Source organism: Vitis riparia, chromosome 5, assembly GCF_004353265.1.
Source record: "Vitis riparia cultivar Riparia Gloire de Montpellier isolate 1030 chromosome 5, EGFV_Vit.rip_1.0, whole genome shotgun sequence".
In the NCBI taxonomy this organism is placed as follows: domain Eukaryota; kingdom Viridiplantae; phylum Streptophyta; class Magnoliopsida; order Vitales; family Vitaceae; genus Vitis; species Vitis riparia.
The window spans coordinates 747,031-771,228 of NC_048435.1; the positions used below are offsets into that span (position 1 = coordinate 747,031).

The 24,198-nt window shown below is 36.7% G+C and overlaps 3 protein-coding genes, 1 long non-coding RNA gene and 1 pseudogene across 5 annotated transcripts; 1 reads left to right on the forward strand and 4 right to left on the reverse strand.

Moving 5' to 3' along the window:
* Positions 1-1,538: 1,538 nt before the first annotated feature.
* Positions 1,539-3,512, reverse strand: LOC117914396. 2 transcript variants are annotated; one of them, XM_034829737.1, is made up of 3 exons: positions 2,808-3,511; positions 2,362-2,730; positions 2,154-2,282 (listed from the first exon to the last, which is right to left on the reverse strand). In XM_034829737.1, the coding sequence occupies exons 1-3, from the start codon at positions 3,214-3,216 to the stop codon at positions 2,245-2,247; spliced, it is 816 nt and encodes a 271-aa protein (XP_034685628.1). In that variant the 5' UTR covers positions 3,217-3,511; the 3' UTR covers positions 2,154-2,244. The 2 variants fall into 2 exon arrangements, with proteins under 2 accessions (XP_034685627.1, XP_034685628.1); XM_034829736.1 differs by having other exon boundaries at positions 1,539-2,730; positions 2,808-3,512.
* Positions 3,513-4,370: 858 nt separating this feature from the next.
* On the reverse strand, positions 4,371-9,448 carry LOC117914395 (importin subunit alpha-2). The gene is made up of 12 exons (XM_034829735.1): positions 9,343-9,448; positions 9,019-9,260; positions 8,642-8,738; positions 8,443-8,534; positions 8,215-8,346; positions 7,919-8,104; positions 7,636-7,799; positions 7,455-7,533; positions 6,203-6,331; positions 5,556-5,683; positions 5,079-5,453; positions 4,371-4,927 (listed from the first exon to the last, which is right to left on the reverse strand). The coding sequence occupies exons 2-11, from the start codon at positions 9,226-9,228 to the stop codon at positions 5,081-5,083; spliced, it is 1,590 nt and encodes a 529-aa protein (XP_034685626.1). The 5' UTR covers positions 9,229-9,260; positions 9,343-9,448; the 3' UTR covers positions 4,371-4,927; positions 5,079-5,080.
* A 3,675-nt stretch (positions 9,449-13,123) lies between these two features.
* LOC117915058 lies at positions 13,124-15,306 on the reverse strand. The gene is made up of 3 exons (XM_034830623.1): positions 14,099-15,306; positions 13,753-14,003; positions 13,124-13,655 (listed from the first exon to the last, which is right to left on the reverse strand). The coding sequence occupies exons 1-3, from the start codon at positions 14,243-14,245 to the stop codon at positions 13,262-13,264; spliced, it is 792 nt and encodes a 263-aa protein (XP_034686514.1). The 5' UTR covers positions 14,246-15,306; the 3' UTR covers positions 13,124-13,261.
* LOC117915060 lies at positions 15,119-16,191 on the forward strand. Its single transcript, XR_004651360.1, has 2 exons — positions 15,119-15,303; positions 15,783-16,191. It is a non-coding gene; the product is annotated as an uncharacterized LOC117915060 (long non-coding RNA).
* A 1,157-nt stretch (positions 16,192-17,348) lies between these two features.
* Positions 17,349-23,923, reverse strand: LOC117915057 (annotated as a pseudogene).
* Between the last annotated feature and the right edge of the window lie 275 nt (positions 23,924-24,198).

Below are 24,198 nucleotides of genomic sequence, written 5' to 3' on the forward strand. Positions count from 1 at the left end.
CTTCCACAAGTTTATTGTCCTGTAAACTTGAACAAATATTTAATAAAGTTAGATGAGTCTAGTACAATAAGTTATATAAAACAAGAATCACCTTATGAAACAATACTTATATGGGTCGATCACATATAAATTATGAAAGGTAACATCTAATCATACTTTAAATTTAAAATTAAATATTTGAGTAGATCATGTTTAAAGGACCACAAATTTAGTCATGAAAAGATAAAAGTTATGTCTTCTTTGAAATAGGTACATCCACATGTAAGGCAAACGACTTATTAGTTAAATGACGGATGAATAATATTTTGTTTATATAATATGTCTTAAAATATACAAATAAATACAATTACATAATAAATTATATGCTAATTATAATAATAGTACCATACATGAGCGAGAATTTCAAATTTTAAATACTAAAAATAAAAAACATAATTAAAGATTATTGTGAAAAAAAATACTAATTTTAGTTGATTAAAATCATTAACTTTTCAAAATTTAGAAAAGAAAGAAACCAATTTTTTTAAAAATTTGGCTCTCAAAGTCTAAGGAGAACTATTGAGATATATTAAGTGGGACCTTATTACTAATGTTTAATATAAAATGAGGACAAATAAAAACAAAATTAAAAATTAAAAAATGACATTATTGTAAATAAAGTAAGTAATATTATAATAAATGAAGGTAGACAATGAGTCACAAGAAAACAGTATTCAACCTTCATTGATATGTGTATGGATGGATAGTTGGCAATGATTATTTAATCCCAAGATTTGTTTTTTTCTATGAAAATTAAATTGGACATATAGGCTATATTCAGATTAGTTCATCACATGGATCATGTGGAGTTAGTATCTTTATTATTTATGCATCAATGACAATAGAATAGTAAAAATAAAAATAAAATATTTATTGTGAAAAGCGTGTTTCCACATACCCCATTTGAAAAAAATAAAAATCACAAAATAATAATTTTTTAAAAATAATTCAAATTTTATATATTTACCCATAAAAAATAATATATAAAATAATTAAAAATAATATATATCATTAAAAAATAATATTAGAATGATGGAAGAAAATATCTTTAATCCAAAAATGCATAACATGGTGAGATGGATGAATTGAGAGACCTAAAGCTTGTTTTATTGCAAAGGGATTCATCCACTAACTAGAGGGGGTATGTGTTTTACCTGATTAGACAGTCCTTAAAAGGGCAAAAGACCAAGGCAGCAAGCCAGCATGCAATTAGCAGACACCCAGCTGTAAGGGCCCAAGAAGTCAGGCATCGGGTCTAACCATTATAGTCTTTTGTTTTTTGGTTTTCACTTGGTCCATAGTCCAATGAATGATAGAAAAACGTAAAGGTCTGTTTGATAATTATTCTTAGAAATGGGTTTTTTGTTAATCTCTTTATAATAAAGCATAGTCTTCTAACTTAGTAAACTATTAATAGAAAAGGGGGGTTTGGGAGTGATTTCTTGAGTCATCAAATATGGATCCAAACATAAGAGGAAGAGATTTCTTGAGTCATCAAATGCCAAAATGAAACTTTGAATAACCAAACAAGACGTAATTATATCATCCCCTTAAATAATCACTTTGCATACCCATCCGAATTGGTTCAAAGTCCCATATCCAAACGCCCACAATTTGAAATGCCCTTTTGCCTTGTTTGGGCCCCAAGAAAATTCTGAGATTAGCTGGAAACTCGTTGGCTGACAGATGGCTTTGGGAGATTAGGTATCTCTCTCTCTCTCTCTCTCTCTCGCTCAACCACATCCACACACCTCCACGGTTCCCCATCTATTATGGCATATATAATAATAAAAGAAGCCCACTTAGACCCAAATTTGGACCCACGAAATCAAAGCAAAATCAAAATGTGGCCTTTTTAAGAAAGTCAAAAAAAGAAAAAAAGAAAAAAAGAAAAAAAAAAGGTTAAACTTTCACGCTCTCTATACTTTCTTGCGGCCAAGTTTTGAGAAGAAGTAAGCACATGATCCAGGACCAAAAGATGAGGAGCCAGTCCTTGGGCTTTCTCTTCAGGAGATGGGTCCGATCGGATTGGATCAGGACCCGATAGACTGCTTCGGTTAAGGCTTAGGATGTAACCGGATCGGACTCTTCGGGTAGTATCCCCAGCTCCGTCAGACACGGTATATCGTATGCACCCGTGGCCTCCGCCACACCCAGATACTCGCAGAGCTTCAGGCGACCGCCGATTCTCTCCTCCGGCGTTAACTAGTCTCCATGGGTGAGTATTAGAAGGGGTTTCTCGTCTGCAAGTTTGCAACGACCACCATGAAATCAATCTCAAATCAGGAATCATTCTAGGGGGAGATATAGAGAGAGGGTTACTTGATTTTCTGATGGCAGGGCAGCGGAAGAGGTCTCTGGTGGCCTCTGCTAGCTTAAGATCGCCATTGTTGAAGGCTTTAGTGATCTCTGCTAGGTTCACTACCAGCACAGCGCAATTGACTGGGCGCGCGGTGAATCTTGCAGAGGACAGTTGACACCCCATTGGAGGCGTTGTGGCGTCGTCCTCTGGTCTGGAACAGGGCTGATAATGGCGTACCCCATCAGCCATCCAAGACGAGATCTCCTCGAGACCCTCCCTCATGCGGTTCAAATCTAGACCCCTGGTGTCATACACGCAGAACCCACTTCGCACCGATCTCAGGGCGTTGTGTTCTTCTAAAAACATCGTAGTGTAATTGGAAGACTCCCCTGAATGCAAAAAAGCAGAAACCATACTCAGAGAGAGAGAGAGAGAGAGAGAGAATCCATGTGTAAACCAACATTACTCGAAGTCTGAGCGAAAGGGATGAGGCCAGAACGGCCAAGGACACTGTACATCAAGTTGACGAGAGAGCTTTTGCCAGAACCAGAGAGACCCACCAGGAGCATAGTGATAACCGGTGGAACATCCATATCTGCCTTGCTGATTCCACCGGTGGGGAGCCAGAAATCGCCGGAGTGGTAGGTGATGAGCTTGTGGCGGAGCTCATCCAGGCCTTGGTCGGCAACTAAGGCGAGTCTCTCCAGTTCTCGAAGGAGTCTGCGCCTGGGAGTAAGGTGTGAGAGGGTGTGAAGATCCAGTTTAAGACGGGCATGGTCTTGGAATTCCTGGGCTGTTCTCCACCAACAGAAGGCTGATCTTGAGCTTGAAGACTGCGTCTCATCTTCTTCATTTGAGAAGAATTCACCTGTCATTTCATTTGCCGCTCTTAAAAATTTGTTGGGATGGACGTCTTGGTGGTGGGAATACTATCCTAAGAGACTTCACAAGGTTGACTTTTTCCTCTCTGGTTGCTGTGAGAGATGGTAGCAGAGCTCAATCCCACACGACCCATAATTCCAATGTAATCATGAAATTTTGCAAAGATGGCTTGGAAAATGGTGTTCAAAGTCCAAGCTCTAGGGATTTTAGAAGACTAGTACAGTACACAAGCAAGAATTATTGGATCATGACAAAATGCTTGAGAACGTGTATAGAAAAAAATGTAGAAATATTTTATTAAAAGGAATAAATATTTGGATTAATATTTGGAATAATATGTTGAAGGGTATTTTTATTTTTATTTTTTAAATTACTTTAACTTTCAAGAAAGGTAAATCATTCTTCCAAATTTAGGTTTTCAATGTTAACTTTAGTCCAATAACCCAATTTTTTTTTTCTTCAAAAGGAACCTTATAACTCAAATCCTATTAATTTATGTCCAAATATCTTATCATTTTATATCCAAATTTACTGTGTGAAACCTCAATACCTCAAAGCTCAAGCTACCTCAATTCCATTTGTTTATATTTAATCCCTCATATTATTTCATCATACATTTCCAACGACCCAAATTTAATGTTCGATAGTTATTGTTACGTTACCTTAAAACTCTCCTAATCCTCGTCGTGGCACGGCACTTCGCATCTTTACATCATGTGCCGTCTTCTTCTTGAAAAGGTTCCCATCAAGGCACTAAGCACATGTGTCAGGCGAGAGTAAAAGCATTCTTCTTTCATGAAATGAATATTTTGAATACCATTTGGATCTTACTCAAATGGTAAAACTAGAATAAGATGGATTTGGATTTAGAGCAGCTAGAAATTAGGAAACAAAATCAATCAATGTACCAACTAGAACCCTTGATTTGTAATCAGACATAGGATATTGTGGTATCCACATGACTACAAAACAACAAAAAAAATTAATGTCATCCCCATGGGTTGTCTCATTGTCACCTGCCAAACCCTGGAGTAAATCCAAGGAGATGGAATCATCTTCCTTCACAAGCGAGTCCTTTAACGGTGCTTCTGATAATGAAATACCAACATTGCAACATAAAATAACAAAAGATATATGGTGCATTGAATGAGAGATGGGGGTGTCTATAATAGAAAATAAGCTCTATTTTCTTTCTTTCTCCTTGCAATAAACCAAGCAATAAAGAAAATGTTTTTGAATACTATATTCACCCAGCAACAACAAAACGAATACCGACTCACTAGGAACTTAATGGTACAGCTAAAGGACTCTTAAAGAGCAAATAGAAGAGACAATGCTGCAATTTCAAGAGAGATACTTGCACACCATTCAAAATAAGGAACCCCCCTTGTGCAGCAATGATCCCCTTCAGACACTTCCCATTACATACTTTGGTACAAGGCAAAAAACCAAATGACGCCCACCTGGCCTTCACTTCGTCATGAAACCCAACCCAACCCAACCCACCCAACCCACCCCACCCCACCCCTTTTTTATTTGACCATTGTAGTATAAACTGACCGACCTTGACTCCTCTTCAACCACAACGGACACAGGACCGGACTGCAACCAGACACAGCAAGGTGCCCTGACTTGACTTGACTTGACCCAACATATAAGTTGCCCCCCCTGAACTTTTGAGCTTCATCCAACCAACTGAAAACCCTGCAATTTTTCATAGAAATAAGGAAACAGAGAGTGATGATAAAAACAACACATCCTCGAAATAATTAGTATGCTAATGCCTGCATATAGGCTCATCTGATCTTCTTCATGTAGGTCTAAATTCTAAAACTTAAAAGTAAATGGTGTGTACCTTCAGCTAAAGTTGAATCCACCTGATGGAACTGAAACATCATTGCCTCCAAATTGGAAACCAGGCTGGGAACCATCACCTGAAGGCAATGTTTCATCCTCCTCCTCCAACCAATATGTCTCAAGAATCTTCACTGCCTTTTCATAAATCTCATTGTTATCATGACTCTGAAGATTCTCAATCTTTTCTAACCCTTCAGCATCGTCTATCAATTGGGCATAATAATTAACATCTCCACTGTTGCCTAGAGTCTTCTCAGCTTCCCCAACCTTCAGTATGTTCTCTAGTCCTTCCAAACAGACAGTCACAATCCTTGGATCAGGGCATACAAGGAGGTCACACAATGGCTTTATGCACCCTTGACTCACCAGGTACCTATATCACCAACAAAGGTGGTCAATCCAAAATACTATGTCTGTGAAAAGAGGGTTTTGGCCAAACATAAGAAGGAACTTCACAGGAATCAAGATAACATACTTGATTTGTTCATGAGTGCCACCAGAAGTAGCATTCGATATTGCCCATGCTGCCTCTTTCTTTATATCAAACTCGGCAGTTTGAAGCAAATGAACCAAGGGGGCAATTACACCAGCCTCGATAACAGCCTGCATTTTTGCAAAATATATAAACTAAGTACAATTTACACAAATCAATCACATAGGAAGGCATATCTTAAAGCAAAATCAATTAGGAACTTATATTTGTGAAGAAGATGATGATGATGCTGAACCGAAACATCAGTCCTTGAGCATTATACCTGAACATTAGGCACATCAGAAAGCACCCAATCCATCACAAGATGGAAACCTACTTGGATGAATAACATAGGACTATGACTTGAATAATTCCTCACTCCATTCCCCGCAAAAGGACAAAAGTAGACCACAAAATTTTTGGTCACCAGATACATGAAACACGCATGTACATGAGCCAGTAATCGGGATTTTCCCACTGGGGTATTCTTTTCAGACAGTCAAGGCCACCTTGGCAGTAAATATATTCAAGCCCTTGATCACTGGGGTAAGGAAAATTTTGCAGCCAATAAAAGCCAGCTACAAGTTCCTTAAAATCAAACCAAATAATAAAGCTAAGAGGCATTAAATTTCCAAGGTGTACTTGCTTACCTGGATCTGTTCCTTGTTTCCAGCTGTAATATTTGAAATAGTCCAGCAAGCTTCTTTCTTGATGCTCTTTTTATGATTATGGGTCAACAGGCTCAGAAGGCACGGAAGTGCACCATGATTAATTATAGACTGCAGGAATGGGAACCCACTACCAATAAATCCTTGACAATCTTAGCAAATCAGGGGCAAGCATAACAAGATCATTAGCATGATTACAAAAACTTCTCAACCAATGAAAGAGGAAAAAAATACTCCTAACCAGTTGAGTTTTAAGCCTCAGATACAGTATTATTAGCTGTTTTTCAATGGATAAAGAGTTGGACACACAATTCTAGAATGCACAAATTTCAAATACAACCAGAAGATTTTTATTTTTTGTTTTTCCTTTTATTTTCCCTTGGTCCCAAAGGCTGGCAGTAGTTTCAAACGCCACAGGAAAGAAGATTCATTAACTTGCTATAGCTTCTCCCAGCTCACCTCAAAACAAACCATCAAGGTGCTGACCCTGATATCTACTCAATTTGATTACCTATTTGTTTTTCTTCAAACTTCATAAGCATATTTCCCTCTACAATTTTGTTTATTTTGTATTACCTTACAAAACACCACAATGGTGTCTGAAAGGGGAAGATTGACTTCTAAAAACCATGTTACATGCGAGCAAATCATGTTAAACCGTGTTACATGCAAGCAAATCATGTTAAAATCTGTTACATGCGAGCAAATCATGTTAAACCGTGTTACATGCAAGCAAATCATGTTAAACCATGTTACATGCAAGCAAATCATGTTAAACCATGTTACATGTGAGCAAATCATGAATAGGTGGCGATGGTGAAGGGACTTTCTAAATTCTAATCACCTTAAGTTTTATTTCTCATTCTTTTGAGAAAATATTTTGTACCTGAAATACACTTGGAAAACTCTATATTTTTATACCAACCATTTAAGGAAATTTTAATTTCCTTATTTAGTCTACACAAGTTTCTCACTTAGGGAAAGTAGAGATAAATCCAAGTAATTATTAACATCAGCCTGACTGAAATTGCAGGAAAGTAAGGCAGCATTTCACTAAGATTTCAGAACCCTTGCACAAGAATCTTAGGCCTAAAAAACTAAAATAAGAACTTGAATGAAAGAATCAATAGGTAATAGGCTTGCCAGATTGGCAGTAAATATTATTGTACCATAAAAAAAAGGAAAAGATGTAAAAAACCATTGGGAGAAAAAAATGCTTTTCAAAAGCACATACCTGAGTCTGGATATCGTCTCCTGTCACAATGTTTCCAACTGTGCGAAGGGCAGGAATGAGCACTGATGGAGATGGATGACTGGAACAACACATGCGTGTTTCAAGTTCTTGGGTCTTAAATGCATAAGATGGAATATAAAGGAGCTGTCTGACAAAGTGAGTAATAAAATGTAACACTTACAGGAGGAGCTCAACAAGTCTGGGGCAGACACCTGCCTCGATCACTGCTTGAATTTTGTCATTTGTACCATCAGAGAGATATGAGAGTGCCCAACATGCATCTGTCAGAACTTCTTCATCGCTGGAATGAACAAGACGCTCCAGGGCTGGAAGTGCCGGCTTCACCTGCAATTTCAAAAGGTTTAAAAACTGCTACAGACAACCACAAAGTAAAATTTAGGGAAGGAGGGAGAGACGGGATGCAATGCTTGAATCCTAAACAATGCAATGATCAAAGCAACAACCTGATCAAATGGTGGCTGAGGCTTGCCTCTGCAGAAGTTTGATAGAGTCCATGTGGCATTTCTTAGCATTGAAAGTTTGGCATGCTCATTCAACTGTGCTAACAATGGAATCAAGGCCCCATGACCAAGGACAAGATCACGGCATCTGGGTGAGTCACCAGCAACATTTCCCAAAGCCCAGACAGCCTACATTTTGGTAAAGGATTTCATATAAAACCTCGAATCTATGTTATGCCAATAAATGATATACAGTCTGCAATCTTAAAACGGGCTTCAAACAAATTTCAAATAAGCACCTGCTCCCGAACATCATCACTCGGAGAACCAAGTAGCTTCACAAATATTGGCACTGCTCCATGATCAATTACCACCTTGGTATTTTCTGATGTCCCAGAAGCAATGTTTGTGAGAGCCCAAGCTGCCTCAAACTAGACAAAATTGAAGCCATTATTGAAATAAGTACTTAAACAAACTACAAAACTGCTAATAACCAAACAACAATGTAACAAAGAACAATCCCAAACCTGAAGCTGTGGGAAATCCTCCCTAACAAGAAATTCAACAAAGCGAGGAACTACCCCAGATTGAATAACTTCCTCAATTGGCGGACTACGTTCTGTTAATTGAGTTTTCACAGAAATGGTTACTATAAATCATCACTCATTTTATAAAGAAGACAACCTAAAACAAAAACAAAAACAGCAAATGAGATCATGTGAATACCAATAGAAAGCAGTTTCCGGAACTGAGTAGTGGCCTCCAGCTGCAAACTGCTATTATCCGACCAAACCCCAGCAACCATCGAAGGAAGACTCTCTAACTGAAATTAAATCAGAAACCATCAAAAACACAATCCAATTCAGAACACAACTTACCATAACAGTATCAAACACGCACCGCGCTATCCAAAAACCCTAACCCGTACAACAGATCCAAAAAGGCAGAAAAATAAACCAACCAAAAAACTCGACCAAACGCTGAACTGTGATCAATTTTCTTCAAACCCTAACCCTAGATCAAAATCACAAATCACCAAACCCACACCCACCAGACTACCACTACGCAATCATATACATATACAGGCAAATGAAAGAAGAAACCTTTTTTTCGACAGTGGAAGCGTGAGCAGCGGCAGGGAACTGCTGAGCCTGGAGACCTTCACGACGCTTCTTCTGCAAGCTCTCCTCGCGTTTGCTCTTACGGATCTCAACCATGTTGTCTTCCCTCCGTCTCCGGCCTTCCTCGGCATCGACGGCGACCTTATACCGGTTCCGGCGAACCTCGGTTCTAGCGCTGGGTCTCAGAGACATGGCTTAGATTCGATTGGATTAAACCCTAAAAACTGCACAATCAATAATCCTCATCAATCAACAATCCAACAAAACCCTAACCCTAGAAATCGACTGATTGAAACCCAAACTCACCGCTGTAAAGGAAAAAAAAATACTCAAGAGAGCGCTTGGAGACTATGAAGAGGGTTTGGATCGTTGGATTTGCGACTGCCTCTTAAACTCCTGTTTTTTTACCGTTTTATTAACCGCTGTCAAACGGTGAATATTGGCTCCATTTTTTACGTTTTTACCATACATCTGAGGCATCCACCAGAATTTGAATTTTGAAAGTGGGAGTGACAACGGCGTGCCTTGGTTTTGCTCCTTCCAGGCTGTTGTGGGTGCGGCTGTCCAATCTTCGGTTTAAGGAGAGTGGAAGTAGTCTGAATTAGTATTCCTTTATAACTGTACCTAAGCTAAAGACATAGATAAAAAGTCAGCTCCACATGATACGTACTCAAAAAGGTTCAACTTTACCAACTGCTTGGAAAGCCTACCAACATATTCAAAGTCCGAACAAGGAATTTTGAAAAATAGATATTATTATTATTAGTATTATTATATTATTGTTTAAATAATTTTATCATTCTTTAGTAATACAGTGTTAATTCCATTAATATGATACCTTCTATTATAATTATTGTTTGAATTACTATTAATATTATATCAACATTATTATTCATATTATCTCGAAGATTATTATATTATATTATAGTATTATTATAAGTCGTGACAATTTTATTTCATTATCATCTTATATATTAAGCGTATTTGTATCTTATATTAATTTTATAAAAAATCTAAATGCCTCAAAAATACCAAAAAATCTACCTTTTAGGGTTAGCTGAATCGACTTGCAAATGTGATGCAAAGTCACACATATGTAAATTTACGCTAAAAAATTAGTATTGAACTTTATTATAAGACATTGTACTTTTAATCCATTTGCTTCCAACATTTGGTATATTTTTGTTACACTATTTCTCATGATAAATCTAATTATTTGAAAGATGTCTCATTATACTATATTGACTCTAAGTTATTGTGATTTTAGTAGATTTGTTTAATACATTCATTATAATCTTGTCATATATGATTTTTATAATAATAATTAAAAAAACTTAATATTCAATGTATTTGTGTTGAACTTATATTTTATAATAATTAGGATATGGGTGGCTTTTGTATGTTTAATATATCAAAAAAAAAAAAAGTTTTGTAGGTGATAATCATTGAGATGGTTGATGAACATTACATAAAAACGTAAATAAGTATCAGTTTACTATAAAAGACGATAATAATTTTGTCATAAAATATCATAGTACATCTGTTTCATACCTATCTCTTATAACGGACTTAATTGTCGTATCTTATAAAAGATGACAATAACTTTGTTGTAAGATATCGATATCACAATACATTTATTTCGTACCTATCTCTTATAATAAACTTAATTGTCACGAATGTTTCTTATCACATCATATTGCCTTATATTACAAGTTATTATAACTCTAATGCATTTAATATGTGACTTTTACAAGAAAGCTAAGTATCGTGAGAATACTAAAAATAATAATTTATAGAATGGTCATCAAAGTGATGGTTTGTGCATGATATGGAACAAAATAAAATTTTAAAAATTAAAAAAAAAACATATGCAAAAAATATCAACTTATACTAAAAAACAAAATTAGATTTCATGTATAGTCCCAGACTTTTAGTTACTTCGTCCATTTAGTAATTTTGTATTTTACTTATCTTTTGTAATAAACTTAATCATATTGAAAAAATTTTCACACTTAAAAACCAAATCTATTAAATTTAGTTATTTTTATTATTTTTACTATATTCTAAACTTTCAAAATATTTAAGTAGGGCCATTTGATGATACAATTAAGAAATAATAGCTAAAAATGTTATTATATTTATTTTTCTTAATTTTACAATCATTTTATAAAAAAGTATTAAAAAAGGGTGTTGTGCATAAATTTACTTACACATTTCTTACAAAAACACTAATTAAGGTTATAACGGTATTTTAACATTGCATGTCCTTATGAATTTTTTAAATGGAAAGTTATATTTGCATCTATAAAAGATTCAAACCCTTTTAATAAAATTTTTAAGACAAAAACATCTTTTACCGAAATCCCTAAACTACCCTTAACCACAAAACATATATCAAGTTTTTTCCTTCTTCCTTTATTTTATATCTATATATATAATTTGTTTATATTTCTTATCATTTTTTTGGAGTTGGAAGAAGTATCATGAATGGTGTTTAGAGTTGTGGGGTCGAATATTTTATAATTATCAAGCATCGTACTTTTGGACATCTTAAGAATGCTTGAAAATTATACTTTTAAATATCCCTTTTATCAACCGACCTCCTAGGTTTGAACACCATAAGACGAGGTTTTTTTTTTTTCATTTCTATTATTTTTTTTCCTAATCACTTCTAAATTCTTTTGAATTGTTTTCAACTATTTTTATAACAAGATTTTTGTTGAATGAGCTTTAAAGAAGATGAATTTTTTAGAGTTTGTGATTATAAAGAAGTAGGTTGAGAGGTTGAGAGAGAAAATAGAAGAAGATAGATTTAGAGAAAGAAAAATGAGAAAAGCGTTCCGGGTAATTTTAAAATTCCAAGATGAATATATTAATAAGTTTTTAAATTTTTTAAGTGGATGTGTTAATAATACGATGTATAGAGATTTCTTATGAATACAAATATAATTTTCCTTTCAAATTTGTCCCCCATCACCCGGCGGACCCAATATATTTTTATATTGAATTTGGTGTTGTGTTAATTTTAAAAAAGTAATTTTTTTTAAATAACATTATCCAAATATTGGATCAAATGATTTTCTATATTTTTCAAATTACTTTTCATATTTTGTTAAATAATAAGTTCCTTGTTTAGATTGTTTTCTATTTTTATTTTCAAAGAAAAAGGAAAAATGAAAAACATGTTTGGACAAAAAAAAAGAAAAAAAGAAGTGAAAATACTAATTTGTTGTTTTTTTAAAAAATGAAAAAAAAGAGAATAAAACCATATAAAAAAAATTTGTGAGACCTTGATATAAAGGAGTACAAATTAAGAATAAACATTTTATTATTTTATAATGTTTAAAAAATTAAACATTAATTTTATTTATTTTTTGAACGTATTTTAAGAAATAATTAAAAATATAAAGAATAGTTTAACAACTTGTCTTGCGTATTCTTGATAAACCAGCGTTTATATATAGATGTAGGAGGATCTGTTTGGGAAGTAAGAAGCCCCTTTGACATCTCTTCATCTGCAAAGAATTCTCGATGTGAAAACACAGAGACAAAGGGCCGAAGGAACCCTTAACTATTAGGGGGGTTAATAGAATGAATCACACTTTTACCACTAAACTATACCTGCTACAATGTGATTATTGTATATAAATTGACCTTTTGTCGAACAAAGGAATCGGACACGATCAAGATAGAATAAAAAAAGAATCATGAAAATTAGAGGATACGAAAATAATAGGAAAAATTGGATTCAATTGTCAACTGCTCCTATCGGAAATAGGATTGACTACGGATTCGAGCCATAGCACATGGTTTCATAAAACCGTACGATTTTCCCGATCTAAAGCAAGCAGTGAAGAAGATTTGGCTCAGCATGTTCTATTCGATACGGGTAGGAGAAGAACCCGACTCGGTATTCTTAAAAAAATAGAGGAATCAGAACCAAGTCAAGATGATACGGATCAACCCCTTCTTCCTGCGCCAAAGATCTTACCACTTCCTCCTTCCTCCGAGAGTAAAGTTTTTTATGAGTTTTTCATATTTGAGTTCCAAAACATAATCTTGTGTCTCCCTTGTTGCCTTAAAACAATTTTTGCTGAAAAACAAAAGCTATGTACGAAAAAATTAAATGAACAAATCAATCAGATGTACTTTATCAGTATTACATGTATATATATACACAGTTTCTCCATTTTCTTTGCCTAAAATGGACCCCACTTTGCTTGCTTTAGACTTGATCAATGGAATGCTTGGTGAAAACTGAAGAGAATTGGGATGGTGGCTGCCCACTGTGATTTTGCCTAGCAGTGGGATTCTCTGTATTCATGGCTGTGATTATTCTATGCCTGGGTGACATTGGTGGAGAAGCAAAGAGAACTGAGATATCCAGCACCTGCCTTCTCACGGTTTCCTGCTCATGGCACAGCCTATGTGCCTTCAATGCTGTCAAGTATAAACCTGTTGCTAGGAAAGTTGTGGCCAACCCAAAAACCCCAGCAGCAGAGAACAAGCCTTGTGGAATGGTTAGGCAACTGGGTCTTGGGGTAGACCAGTTTTTGAGATGACCTGATTCCACACTCACCCCTATCAGCAACAATATCTCTCCAACAGCAAAGAAAAGCCTGTGGGAAATTTGTTAGCTAGCTATACTATACTATATATACAATCAAATGGCTGAAAGGAGGAGTCAGGGCATGGAGAGTGGGGAATTTTTCATACCATGTTGAGATGAAGAAGAAGCCAGCCTGCCATGTGAGGGCCTTGGCAGAACTAGAGTCGGGGTCCCAGGTGATTAGAACTGGAGGAGTTGATTTACTGACTGCAACCAACATGTAGGTGTGCTCCACCACCATGACTACTGCCAGGCCAAGAAAGGCACTGCCTGCACACAACAATGGCGTTTTCCCACTCCCACTGTATATGCATTCTTTTGTTGGGTGCTTGCCTTCACCAGTACTGTTCCATGTCACCTGCAGAGTCACCATCCACAGAGAAGATCACTTTGATCAATAAATTTTCATGAAAATCATGGTTTTTCATGCAATATATTTCTTCTGCGGCGTACCATGGAGCGAGTGGCTTCAGCGATCAGGCAGAGAATGAAGCAGAAAAGGCCACAGAGGATGCATATGATTAGGAGGACAGTGCCGGCTTTGCTGCCAAGTTCTGTGCTCGAACGGCTTGGGGCAAGATCGGCGTGTGTTACTGCCATTACTGCAGGGATGATATATCAGAAAGGAATTCGGCTCAGGCAGGATCATTGATGGAAGATAGGGATATGAGCTTTATTTTTTTCCCCAGTGGTAGGAAGAGACAATTGCAGAATTGCTTGGAGGAAAGGTTGCTTAAAGGCTAAAGATTCTTGGGTTCAAGGCTTTACTCATAAGCTTTCACACAAGGGGCTGCAAAAACTCGCTTTTAGGGGGAGACATTGTTATTAAGTCAGTTTCTGATTGTTTTTGGAAAGTGGCCCTACTGTAGCTTTTACTCCACAGACAAGAAGCATTTCACATGGAGGTTTTTGAATGAACAGCTTCCCAGCCGTCCAAGATTCTGAAGCCACCATATCCAGGATGCTCTCAGCACAGATGGCTTGGAATTCACCTTCCGTCTCACAGGCTGGAAAATTTGAAGAAAACCTCAACTGGGTGAATTGGATTAGGGGCATATAGATCAGAATGATATTATTCCTTGTGTAAATTAATATTTTGCCTTTCCAGATAAAGCTTTTAGAATGTTTAACAGTTGAAGGCATCCAACTCAAAACAGGGAATATGGGGTTTGCAACTCTGTAAATAGAGAAAGTGCACCAAAGTAAAGAACATATAAAATAAATCAAAGAATAGACAAGAAAGGAATGTGGGATGTCCCTTTGTATCAGATCAAGTGTTCCTTTTAATCACCTGATCTTTCTATAAAAAAACATGGCATCATTGAGATTCCTGCGTGATATAATGGGAAAGCATCCATTTAGAGTATGCCCATTACAAGAATGACCCATAAATTCAAGTTCCCAACCATGTTCAAGCTCAATGATTTACAAGCAGTCCTTTCTATATGAATCCCAAAACAGGCAGTAAGTTAATCGTCCCAGGTTCGAGTCTGAAACTCTCTTACAATAGAGATCAGAGAGCAATGTCTCAGATACAACTGCATAATCAACATTTGAGTGCAGAGTCTGTTGAGTTTTCTCTAGGGAGGAAAGGCCTCGATGATGAGTTGAGTTCACATCGAACCTGTTTAGCACTTCCAAAGGAATTTCCTTCACAGGTTTATGTAAAAGTTGGCCTTCAACCTCACCCACTTCCCAAATGTTTGAATGAAAATGTTCTTTTTCCACCAGAAACTAGAAAGTAAAGCTGAATTAATGTTACTTCTACATATGTTTTTATTTCTGGTTTTTTATTTTTTTATTTATTTATTTTATTACAGATACAAACAAAAATATCTTTTCAACCCATCAGCAGAAAATGAATAAAGCAACCAGAGCCATACCAAGAGTATAATGATGGGTGATCCAAAGAATAAATGATGGACAATTACTTAACTCAAAAGACAGAAAAAACTTATTCCACAGGAAAGAATTTTTACAAGGTTCTTTTGAGCACCCACAAAAAATGCCTCCGCCCTTTTCCCTCATTTGATTCCCAACCTATACTTTCGGTTGCCTCCCATGGATTTATGCCTGATAGGTTGATAGTCTTCTTAAATAACCATACACAAGACAAACACTGACACGTTTCTTACAGGTTTTTCGACTCTGCCAGTTCATTTGCACGTGAAAAATGGCTTCTGAGAAGGCAAATGCAAGGGTTCCAGACAGCTGCACCAGCAGCAACCAAGCAGCTCTTGCAGAAAGAACAACGAACACGAATAGCACAACCAATTCCAACTTTGGGAAAGCACTAGCACAGAGAGCACTTTTCAGATCACGTCGTCGTCAATGGGTTGGGGGCAGAAAGACTACAAACAATGAGGCCAAGTCATTACCAAGCAGGCTAAGCAAGGTTTCCTTGGCTGAAGATTCAGAAAATCAGTGAATGGGTTTTGCACCATTTGCAGTGCGGTCCGTGTAGATTCCTCTTTGCAGTTAAACACTATATATTGTAAAGGCATTAAATCCTGTAACAGACAATAAGGTAAAATGATTTTCTATCTTATGTGTCTGGGACATGCATTTAATCAATACTATTATTAGATAGTGTGACAAATTGACGAGCGAAATCAAGTGCAGAACCTTTCTGCCCTTCCAGATTGCATGAAATTTGGTAAGGAATCAGAGGTGTAACAACTTGACTTAGTGCAGTGGGGCACTGAACTGTTTTATCTTTCCAGCATTCCATGAAACTGTTACGGATTTTTGAAAGGAGGAACGGGAACAAGGGATAGCAGAAAGCCATATAATAATACGTAAACCTTGCTAATTATATGGAATTACACTTTCACAAGTTGGTTAAGTCTCAACAGAAATATATATACAAGATTAAAAAGCAGCAGCAAAGTACGGTCAATGGACAAAGAAAATATCTGAGATATTCATATAAGACAATTCTGTCCAATTTTCAGGCTGCTCTTGAAAATGGAGCCTGTCGTCGAGTGACAATGTTGAAGTCTTTGGTGAATATATCAGAGAGTCAGAGACATTCAAGTATGATGACCAAAGGGAAAAAGAAATATAAACAACCGGTTGACACACAACTGTTAAAAAATGTACAAGAATGACTTGGTAAAGTAGTCCACATGATGCTGCAAATATCAGAAGAAATATGGAATAATCCATCATCTAGGATGTGCCAACACATACCTCTTCTCAAATGCTCTGATCTGATGACGAACTCTGGCTTCCGAATTCATAGCAAATTAATGTTAAAAACAGAACAGTGTAAATAGAACCTTGATCAAGGATAAGTCATCATCTAATAGACATAGAAAGAGAAAAGTGGAATAATGTATCGTCTAGGATGGGGCAACGCATACCTTTCTCAAATGTTCTAATGTGATGACAACAGCAACTTAACGTTAAAACACAACAATGTAAAATGGGGAACAAGTATAGAACCCTGATCAAGGATAGGTCATCATCTTATAGCAATAGAAATATCTACTTTTACATCAAATTTTGATTTCATTTGAGAGGAAACAGAAGAAGAATTAGAAGCCCTTTTAGTTAGTATAAAATCAATTCAGTTACCAATGCTAAGATTCGTGCAAGAGTGATATGATATTTCTTTCATAGAGTTCATTTATTCAAAAGGTGCAGATGTGGAAGCCACTGCATCTTGAATATCAAAGATAAGTCTTGGTGAGATATTTACTTAAACATGAGACCTAACAAAAACTTTATATGATAAAATTTTCAAAGATGGAAATAGGCATCACAATAAATAATTCAATTTAATAACTGCATTGCTATTGCTTTATACAACTACACTATCTCTGATGCCTTACTCTATAAGAACCCTAGTGCATCACCAGTCAAATTATCACCTTCAATTATTGGACAGTCAGATGAATCATGTTCAAACTGCCCACAAAAAGACAAGGAACAATGTCTTTGCTTTCTAGAGATATCAACCCCATTGTGTGTTGGTCTAGGAAGTTCTTTAATATGAGCTAACACCATGGCAATTTGCTCACAAGCCTCATCAAGACGTTCCTCTGTTTCCATCGATTCTGTAATAATTGTTGAAACCATGGACTCTAATAGCTGAATCCTCTCAGCATGCTCTCTTGGAGTTGTAGCCTGGGAGAGTTTTGTAGAAGATGAACTAACACCACGCCAACGGATGGGCAGATATTGGTCTGGAATGTGAAAACAGTTATTAGTTGATAGGACTCGGAGAACATGTCTACAAAGGATGCCTGAAAACTCAAATTGATGGCAGCTACAGTTAATGAGCTCTTGCCGAGGGACCCAAATTACTTTGCACCCGCCATCCACCTGGGTGTGGTGCCTGACATGGAAACAACCTTCATCTAGAAGAATAGATGCATACTTTGGAGCTGAGACAAACTCTTCTTGAAATTTACTGAAGGCATAAGGTGTAAGGACAGCAGCAGCATGCGATTCAATTGGTGAACCTGTTGTAAGGCAGACTTTATGCATTTTTTGTTGCATCTTTTGCTTTGCTCCTGCCTGATCGTTAAAATCAACAATATCAGCCACCTGCAAGAAGTATGTTAAACAAAGTAAGCTTATAAAGTTGATATAAGCATAAGAGAAACAAAACAATGGCCTCTGTTCAGTCCTTTTGAGTGGTGAAAATGAATGAAAGCTATAAGTATTCAAGTCCTCGTAACAAAGTTTTTATGTCAAAAATAAAAAATAAAAATAAAATCAGAGAAAACAAAAAACAGATTACGTACTCGCTCTATGAAATGATCAAGTTGAGACTGTGCACTCAAAAATCATTGAATCAAAGCATTTATGGACTCAGATTGGAATGTGGTCATCATTCCTGCAAAGAAGTAACATCTCAAGAATGGTAAAGCCCAGTATGTACGCAATGCATATAAGCTGGCAATATGCTTATTTTCATGGAGTCCATATTTATTAATCATCTCCCTCCATTCTTGCTCAAAATCTTCCACCAATTCCAAATTATAGAGCCGATGAAACTCAGCTTTCCAATCATCATATCGTGAGCCAAGCAGTACGGAGAACCAATCTGAGAACTTCACAATAATATGCCAAATGCAAAAGGCATGTTTAGTGGCAGGCATTTCAATAGAAATAGCCTCTTTCAGCCACATGTTCTTGTCAGTCAATATTGTTTGTGGAGCCTTTCCTTTCATGAAGCCCAAAAAAGTCTGTATAACCATAAAGAAAATTAGGTGGAAAAGAGAAGGCCAGAAACAAACAAATCTTACTAAAAAAAAAAGAAGTTAAAATAACCAAAAATGTGGCTAGAACATGGTATGACGGGAATTTGGATGATCACCGATGATAATCTAAGACCATGTGCAGGGGCCATGGGTCCAACCCTATGACACACCCTGGATAGGCCATAAGCCAGGTATAAATGGGGTGACCATGTGCTTTTTAACAAAACCATGGATGAAGCTTTTTCCAAATGCCCTCAACACCATACTGAGGAAGTTAGTAAGAAATTAGATGGTTAAGACTGAGTGAGTAAAAAATTTAGGGACAGGCACACCATTCAATGAGGCAAATTGAATATTGAATGGTCAGAGATAGGTCAGATGACAACTCAAGAATCACATGTACAATATGGGTAATTGATCCATGAAAATTTCATGCAATTATTATTATTATTTAGAAAAAAAGGGAAAAAAAGGCCATTAAAATTCTCAATCCTCAGTTTTGCCCAGGACTGTTTGCTCAAGCCTTTTACCTTCAATGCCCAGGAAAATGACTGTACATTTTCATCCCGTAGAAGCACACAGCCAAAAAAACAAGTAATTCCATGATTGTCCACTCCAACCCAAACACCTAGGAGCATATCATAGGCATCCAGACGGTGGGTTGTGTCAAAAACCACAACATCCCCAAATGCTTCGTACAATTGGACAGAGGAGGCATAGGACCACGCAATGTGCTCCACTCTATTATGTCCATCAATCCTGAAGTCATATTTGAAGTTGGGATTTTCATCCTTCAGTTTCTTGCACATTGCAATAAGATCAATAGCATCATTATCCCTATCCACATTTCTGAAAGACTGCAGTAGGTTTCTCACATCAATTTCTGTAAATGGTAAGCAACCCAGTTTGACACCTTTCTCTAGCTCCAACAATCTTAACATTTGTCGCACTGACATGCCAGCTTTGGCAAAAGTACAAATCCGACTTTTGTCATCTGGAGATATGGAACAGTAGGCAGGAAGAAGACGCACTTCATTTGATTTCAAGAGTTCATGATTATGGATGTTGCTAAATCCCGTAATACGCCATTCAGGTACATCAAAATCTGCCCGTTTAACAATGCGCATATAGGCTTGGCAGCCACAACGCGATGACTTTCGATTTCTTTGCAGTTTTCCATCCTCAGATGGTTTTATCTGTGGATAGCCACCACGATGGCAAGTAAAATCCCTTCTTGTAACTCCCCGACCAACCCCATCTTTTCCTCGAGTGCGGTGACGTCTAATTGAAAAGCCACATTGCTTTGCAAAACTGCAATAAAATTCATAAGCGGCATCTTGGGAAACAAATCTTTGCCCAAGAAATGGAACAAGATTCACAGAAGTTTGCCGTGACAAAATTGTGTCTTCAGGTATTTCCTCGACAGTTCCAATGTCATCTTGAGATAAATCCGTGCCATTTTCAGAAGATTCCATCACAAGACTAGTTCCTTCAGACATTCTTTGTATCAGATTGGTGAAGCTGCATATAGAATAACTGCAATGAATATTTAGTATTCTAAACAAAAAAACAAATTTCCAGATGAAAATATACTATGCAAGCGAGAAACAAATCAAAGCGGCATGCTGCTTATTTTTCCAGTACTGCCACGAATGTTGGAAATATGGAAAAGAAAATAATATTATGAAGGTAAGCAGGTAGCTTTCTCAAGCCAATATCATTTCACTGGCTCATCAGAAACCATCAGATACTGATTAAAGAAATACTATTAAGCCAAGCCTGAGTATTATTTTGCTGGCTTATCAGAAATCATCAGATGCTGATCAAAAGTGCTTTTAATGGAGATAAAAATGTTAAATCATGCACTTATATTAGGCGTAAATATAGGAAGTGAAAATGTTTCATTTTGTTATTATTTTAGGATTATTATTATCTAGTGATTTAATTTTATCTCAGTTAGAAACTTTTGTATTATGATTAAAAGTAGTTTCTAACTAAAATTAGAATTGTCCATCCATATACAGACCTAATGATGTTAAACACTTTGGGCTTTTGATAATGATACTCACATTTATTTGAAATTTCATTTTTTCACTTCTATTTCTCTCCTCTACATAATTTTCTCCGTTTTCCATTAGCTTTATTCTTCCATATCACAACTTCTGAGCCATGACCATTTTTTTCAATCAGAAATTCCATTTCTACCTACCAGATGAAGGTTGTGCATGCATGAATGTTAGGCAGCACTCAACTTCATATTTCTGTCTCCTCCTTTCTTAGTTATATGGCTAGAACATCAACAGACTGCACACCTTTAATGTGTAAGTGGAATAAATGACATCTGCAAAGATGATTAAGATGTATCTTTCCTTGTTATTGGATGATTGCCACACAATTTTCTCCAGCTACATTACTAAGTTGTAATATTAATTTCATAAACTGCAGCAAATAATTCTTTTGTGCACTGTAAGAAGGACAGAATGTTCTCATCATTTGAATGTTAAAATTAATTTAAGAAAAGCAAAAGATAAATAAGTAATAAGAATAAAGAGTTAGTAACAACCATTTGAATAAAGAAAATTTGAAAGGACAAGAGCCAGACACCAGTTTCTGGAAAGTGTGATTGACATGGAACCATGTAAAAGTGAGAACTTAGCCAACTTAGAAGCCTAAGATAGGTAAATACCATTTAATTACCAGGAAGTTGAAGCAGGCCTCATTATTGTAATTAGCTGCTTCCAATATAAAAAAGGTAGTTCAATGCATTGTGTAAATGGCATACACATGTTTATCATTGAGAGAATGTAAATAACAAGGAATTTTCATGCTGCCATGGTGAAAAATAGCAAAGTAAGTTTTGATTATTATAGAGGTTTCCGGTAGTTAGGAAGAAGTAGGTTAAGGAAATACAGCAGGAAGAAAGAGGATACACCCTCAACTCAATGGTACACAACAACTGAATATAGAAAGACGAAAGACAAAATAGTTATCATATCTTCAATTCTGACTAATGGATGTCTATATTAGTAACCAAAATAAAGCAGAGCTTGCCGCTGGACTCCAATCCTGGATTATCGATTTCCAAATAACCTCTCTACAAGGGAATAGCAGGTAACTCAAGGATCTGGTTACTTAATTCTCACCCCACAACACTTCAAGTTAGGAAAATGTGTACAGATGCATGGCTTGTGGACCCATCTACAGATATCTCAGTCTCCTATATGGAACTTACCAATTGGTCATCATTGTGACAGATACTACACACTTTTGAAGGTCGAGATCAACATCCAACTTTCTCAACAAGTGAGCATAATCCAGAAACATAATCAGTAATTTAATTTCAGTAACTGGAATGCACCAAAGGCAGCAAAACCTGGTGCCGTAGCCCCTTCCTAGAGTATCTAAGAAATCAAACAAGAAGCTCAAATTACAATCCAAATCAAAAGTTGTCCAAGAATACAAAGTATTTACAAAGCCTTTGCGAACACCTCCAACCACTCCAGTCCCTAAAAGCAACTTCTAGTATGGTCTCTCCAAATGGGCCACATCACACACAGAGGGACAACTCTCCACAACCTCTGACTACCTCTCCCCCAAAATTTCCTGCACCAAAGCAAACACCAATGTCTTCAAACTACAAGCCAAACCACAACGAATAAGGATATAGTTAGTTGACTCTGCTTCTGTTTTACAGATGAAGCACAGGCTAGCTAAAGGCCAATCCATTTTCTTGAGCCGATCCAAGTGAGAATTTTCTCCCAAGCTATCACTAAAGCAAAAGAGTAAACTTTTTATGGCACCATTGGTACCCATATCTGTGTTTAGGGGGGAAACTACCTTGCTCTCTCAGCCCTAGGAAGTTATAGAAGGATTTGACTGAGAATTTACCATTTTTGGCTAACCTCGAAGTCAACTTATTGCTGTGATCTGTCAACTGAAGAAAAGAATGAACCAAGCTCAGACCAATGGCCATAAGTGCCCAACCCATCCCAAAGTTCGCCACTTTTCATAAGAAATAGCAATACAAACAAAACAGGGAAAGAAGTTTTTAAGGGACAATCCCCACAGTAGGAATTAGACCAGAATTTAGTCTGACAGCAATCTCCAACTGTAATGTTCCCAACCTTCTCTAATGGCTTCCCAAAGGCCTATTCCATGCTCTTCCTCACTTTCCTTTATGATCCCACCTCCTTCCTCCTTCCCAAATTTTCCCCAATCCGTTTCTTGCAAATGAACACTAAGCTGTAACTACAAAACCAATTAGTTTACCACCAGAGCGCCATCATCTCTAAACCAAAAACATCTTCCCATTATGCATATAAACTTCTGTTACAATAACTTGCACACAAATTACTCATACCATGAGTATTTACGGAAAAGATTCATATTTCTACTTATCATTTAAAGTTCTTATAAATATCCCACAAGTTCTAGTGTCAGTAGCACTATGGGATCCCATAACCTTGAATTCCCATCTAAATAAGTAACATGTTATGTTTCCAAAACATTTCCAGATATTCTCACAAAATTTTGTTCTCTCTACACTGCCAATTGAACCCCCTTTCAAGAACTGATCATGAATAGCTGAATTGGATCAAAACGAACACATTTGAGACCTAAGTTTCTCAATGCAATTTCAATCTCCAAGATCAGTCAAACCCATTAAATTTTTCATCCACACCACAATCACATCTCAAAATTCACTTAAAAAAAAAAAAATTAGAAGAAAATCTCAATCATGTGAAAATGGCCTAAATTTGTAAACAAATTCAGTCAACAGTGTCATAATAAAAAAGATCCCCAAAGGAAAGTGGAGAAAAAAAAGGTTAAAAGAAATCTGCATACCTGGAGCTTATATCAACCGCCAATAACGGTAAATCGACATAACATGAATGAAACTGGCGGGAGGGTCGGGAGGGGGAGTAGAGCGCATCCATGGAGAACGATAACCATATTATAGGGGAGGAGGACTATCGTGCGCCGAGTGGATGCACGAGGTTATCGAGCGCATACTGCGACTAACAACCGTTGGATCAAAACGAAGATATGTTGACGTTCAACGGGCTGTAATTCGCGAGGGTTAGTTACGGGTTCTTGCTTAAAAGCACAGGGAGTACACGTTAGCTCCAACTACCCTTTAGTGCGTACGTTAGCGAATAAGTCTTTAGTCCCTCGGAGCCAGCTAGCCGCGGGTGTCTAACTGCTTCGGGATTAACTGTGGGCCGGGTTTGAACTTTTTTTGGGGCCGGGCTTTGGGCCTGTCGGAGGGCCAAGAAAGCTTTCTCCGTTTGCTTTTCTGTTTTCTCCGCAATTTAAAGCGCAGCGTTTTGATGATGACCG

Excerpts from the sequence above, each read along its gene's own strand:
- LOC117915058 (XM_034830623.1), bottom strand. The coding sequence starts at position 14,245 with ATGGCAGTAACACACGCCGATCTTGCCCCAAGCCGTTCGAGCACAGAA. Across the intron at positions 14,004-14,098 it reads CTGAAGCCACTCGCTCCATG|GTGACATGGAACAGTACTGG; the intron begins GTACGCCGCAGA and ends GTGACTCTGCAG. Across the intron at positions 13,656-13,752 it reads TTCTTCTTCATCTCAACATG|GCTTTTCTTTGCTGTTGGAG; the intron begins GTATGAAAAATT and ends AATTTCCCACAG.
- LOC117914396 (XM_034829736.1), bottom strand. The coding sequence starts at position 3,216 with ATGACAGGTGAATTCTTCTCAAATGAAGAAGATGAGACGCAGTCTTCA. Across the intron at positions 2,731-2,807 it reads CCCTTTCGCTCAGACTTCGA|GGGAGTCTTCCAATTACACT; the intron begins GTAATGTTGGTT and ends TTTTGCATTCAG.
- LOC117914395 (XM_034829735.1), bottom strand. The coding sequence starts at position 9,228 with ATGTCTCTGAGACCCAGCGCTAGAACCGAGGTTCGCCGGAACCGGTAT. Across the intron at positions 6,332-7,454 it reads GAGACGATATCCAGACTCAG|TCTATAATTAATCATGGTGC; the intron begins GTATGTGCTTTT and ends CCATTCCTGCAG. Across the intron at positions 5,454-5,555 it reads GGCACTCATGAACAAATCAA|GTACCTGGTGAGTCAAGGGT; the intron begins GTATGTTATCTT and ends TTGGTGATATAG.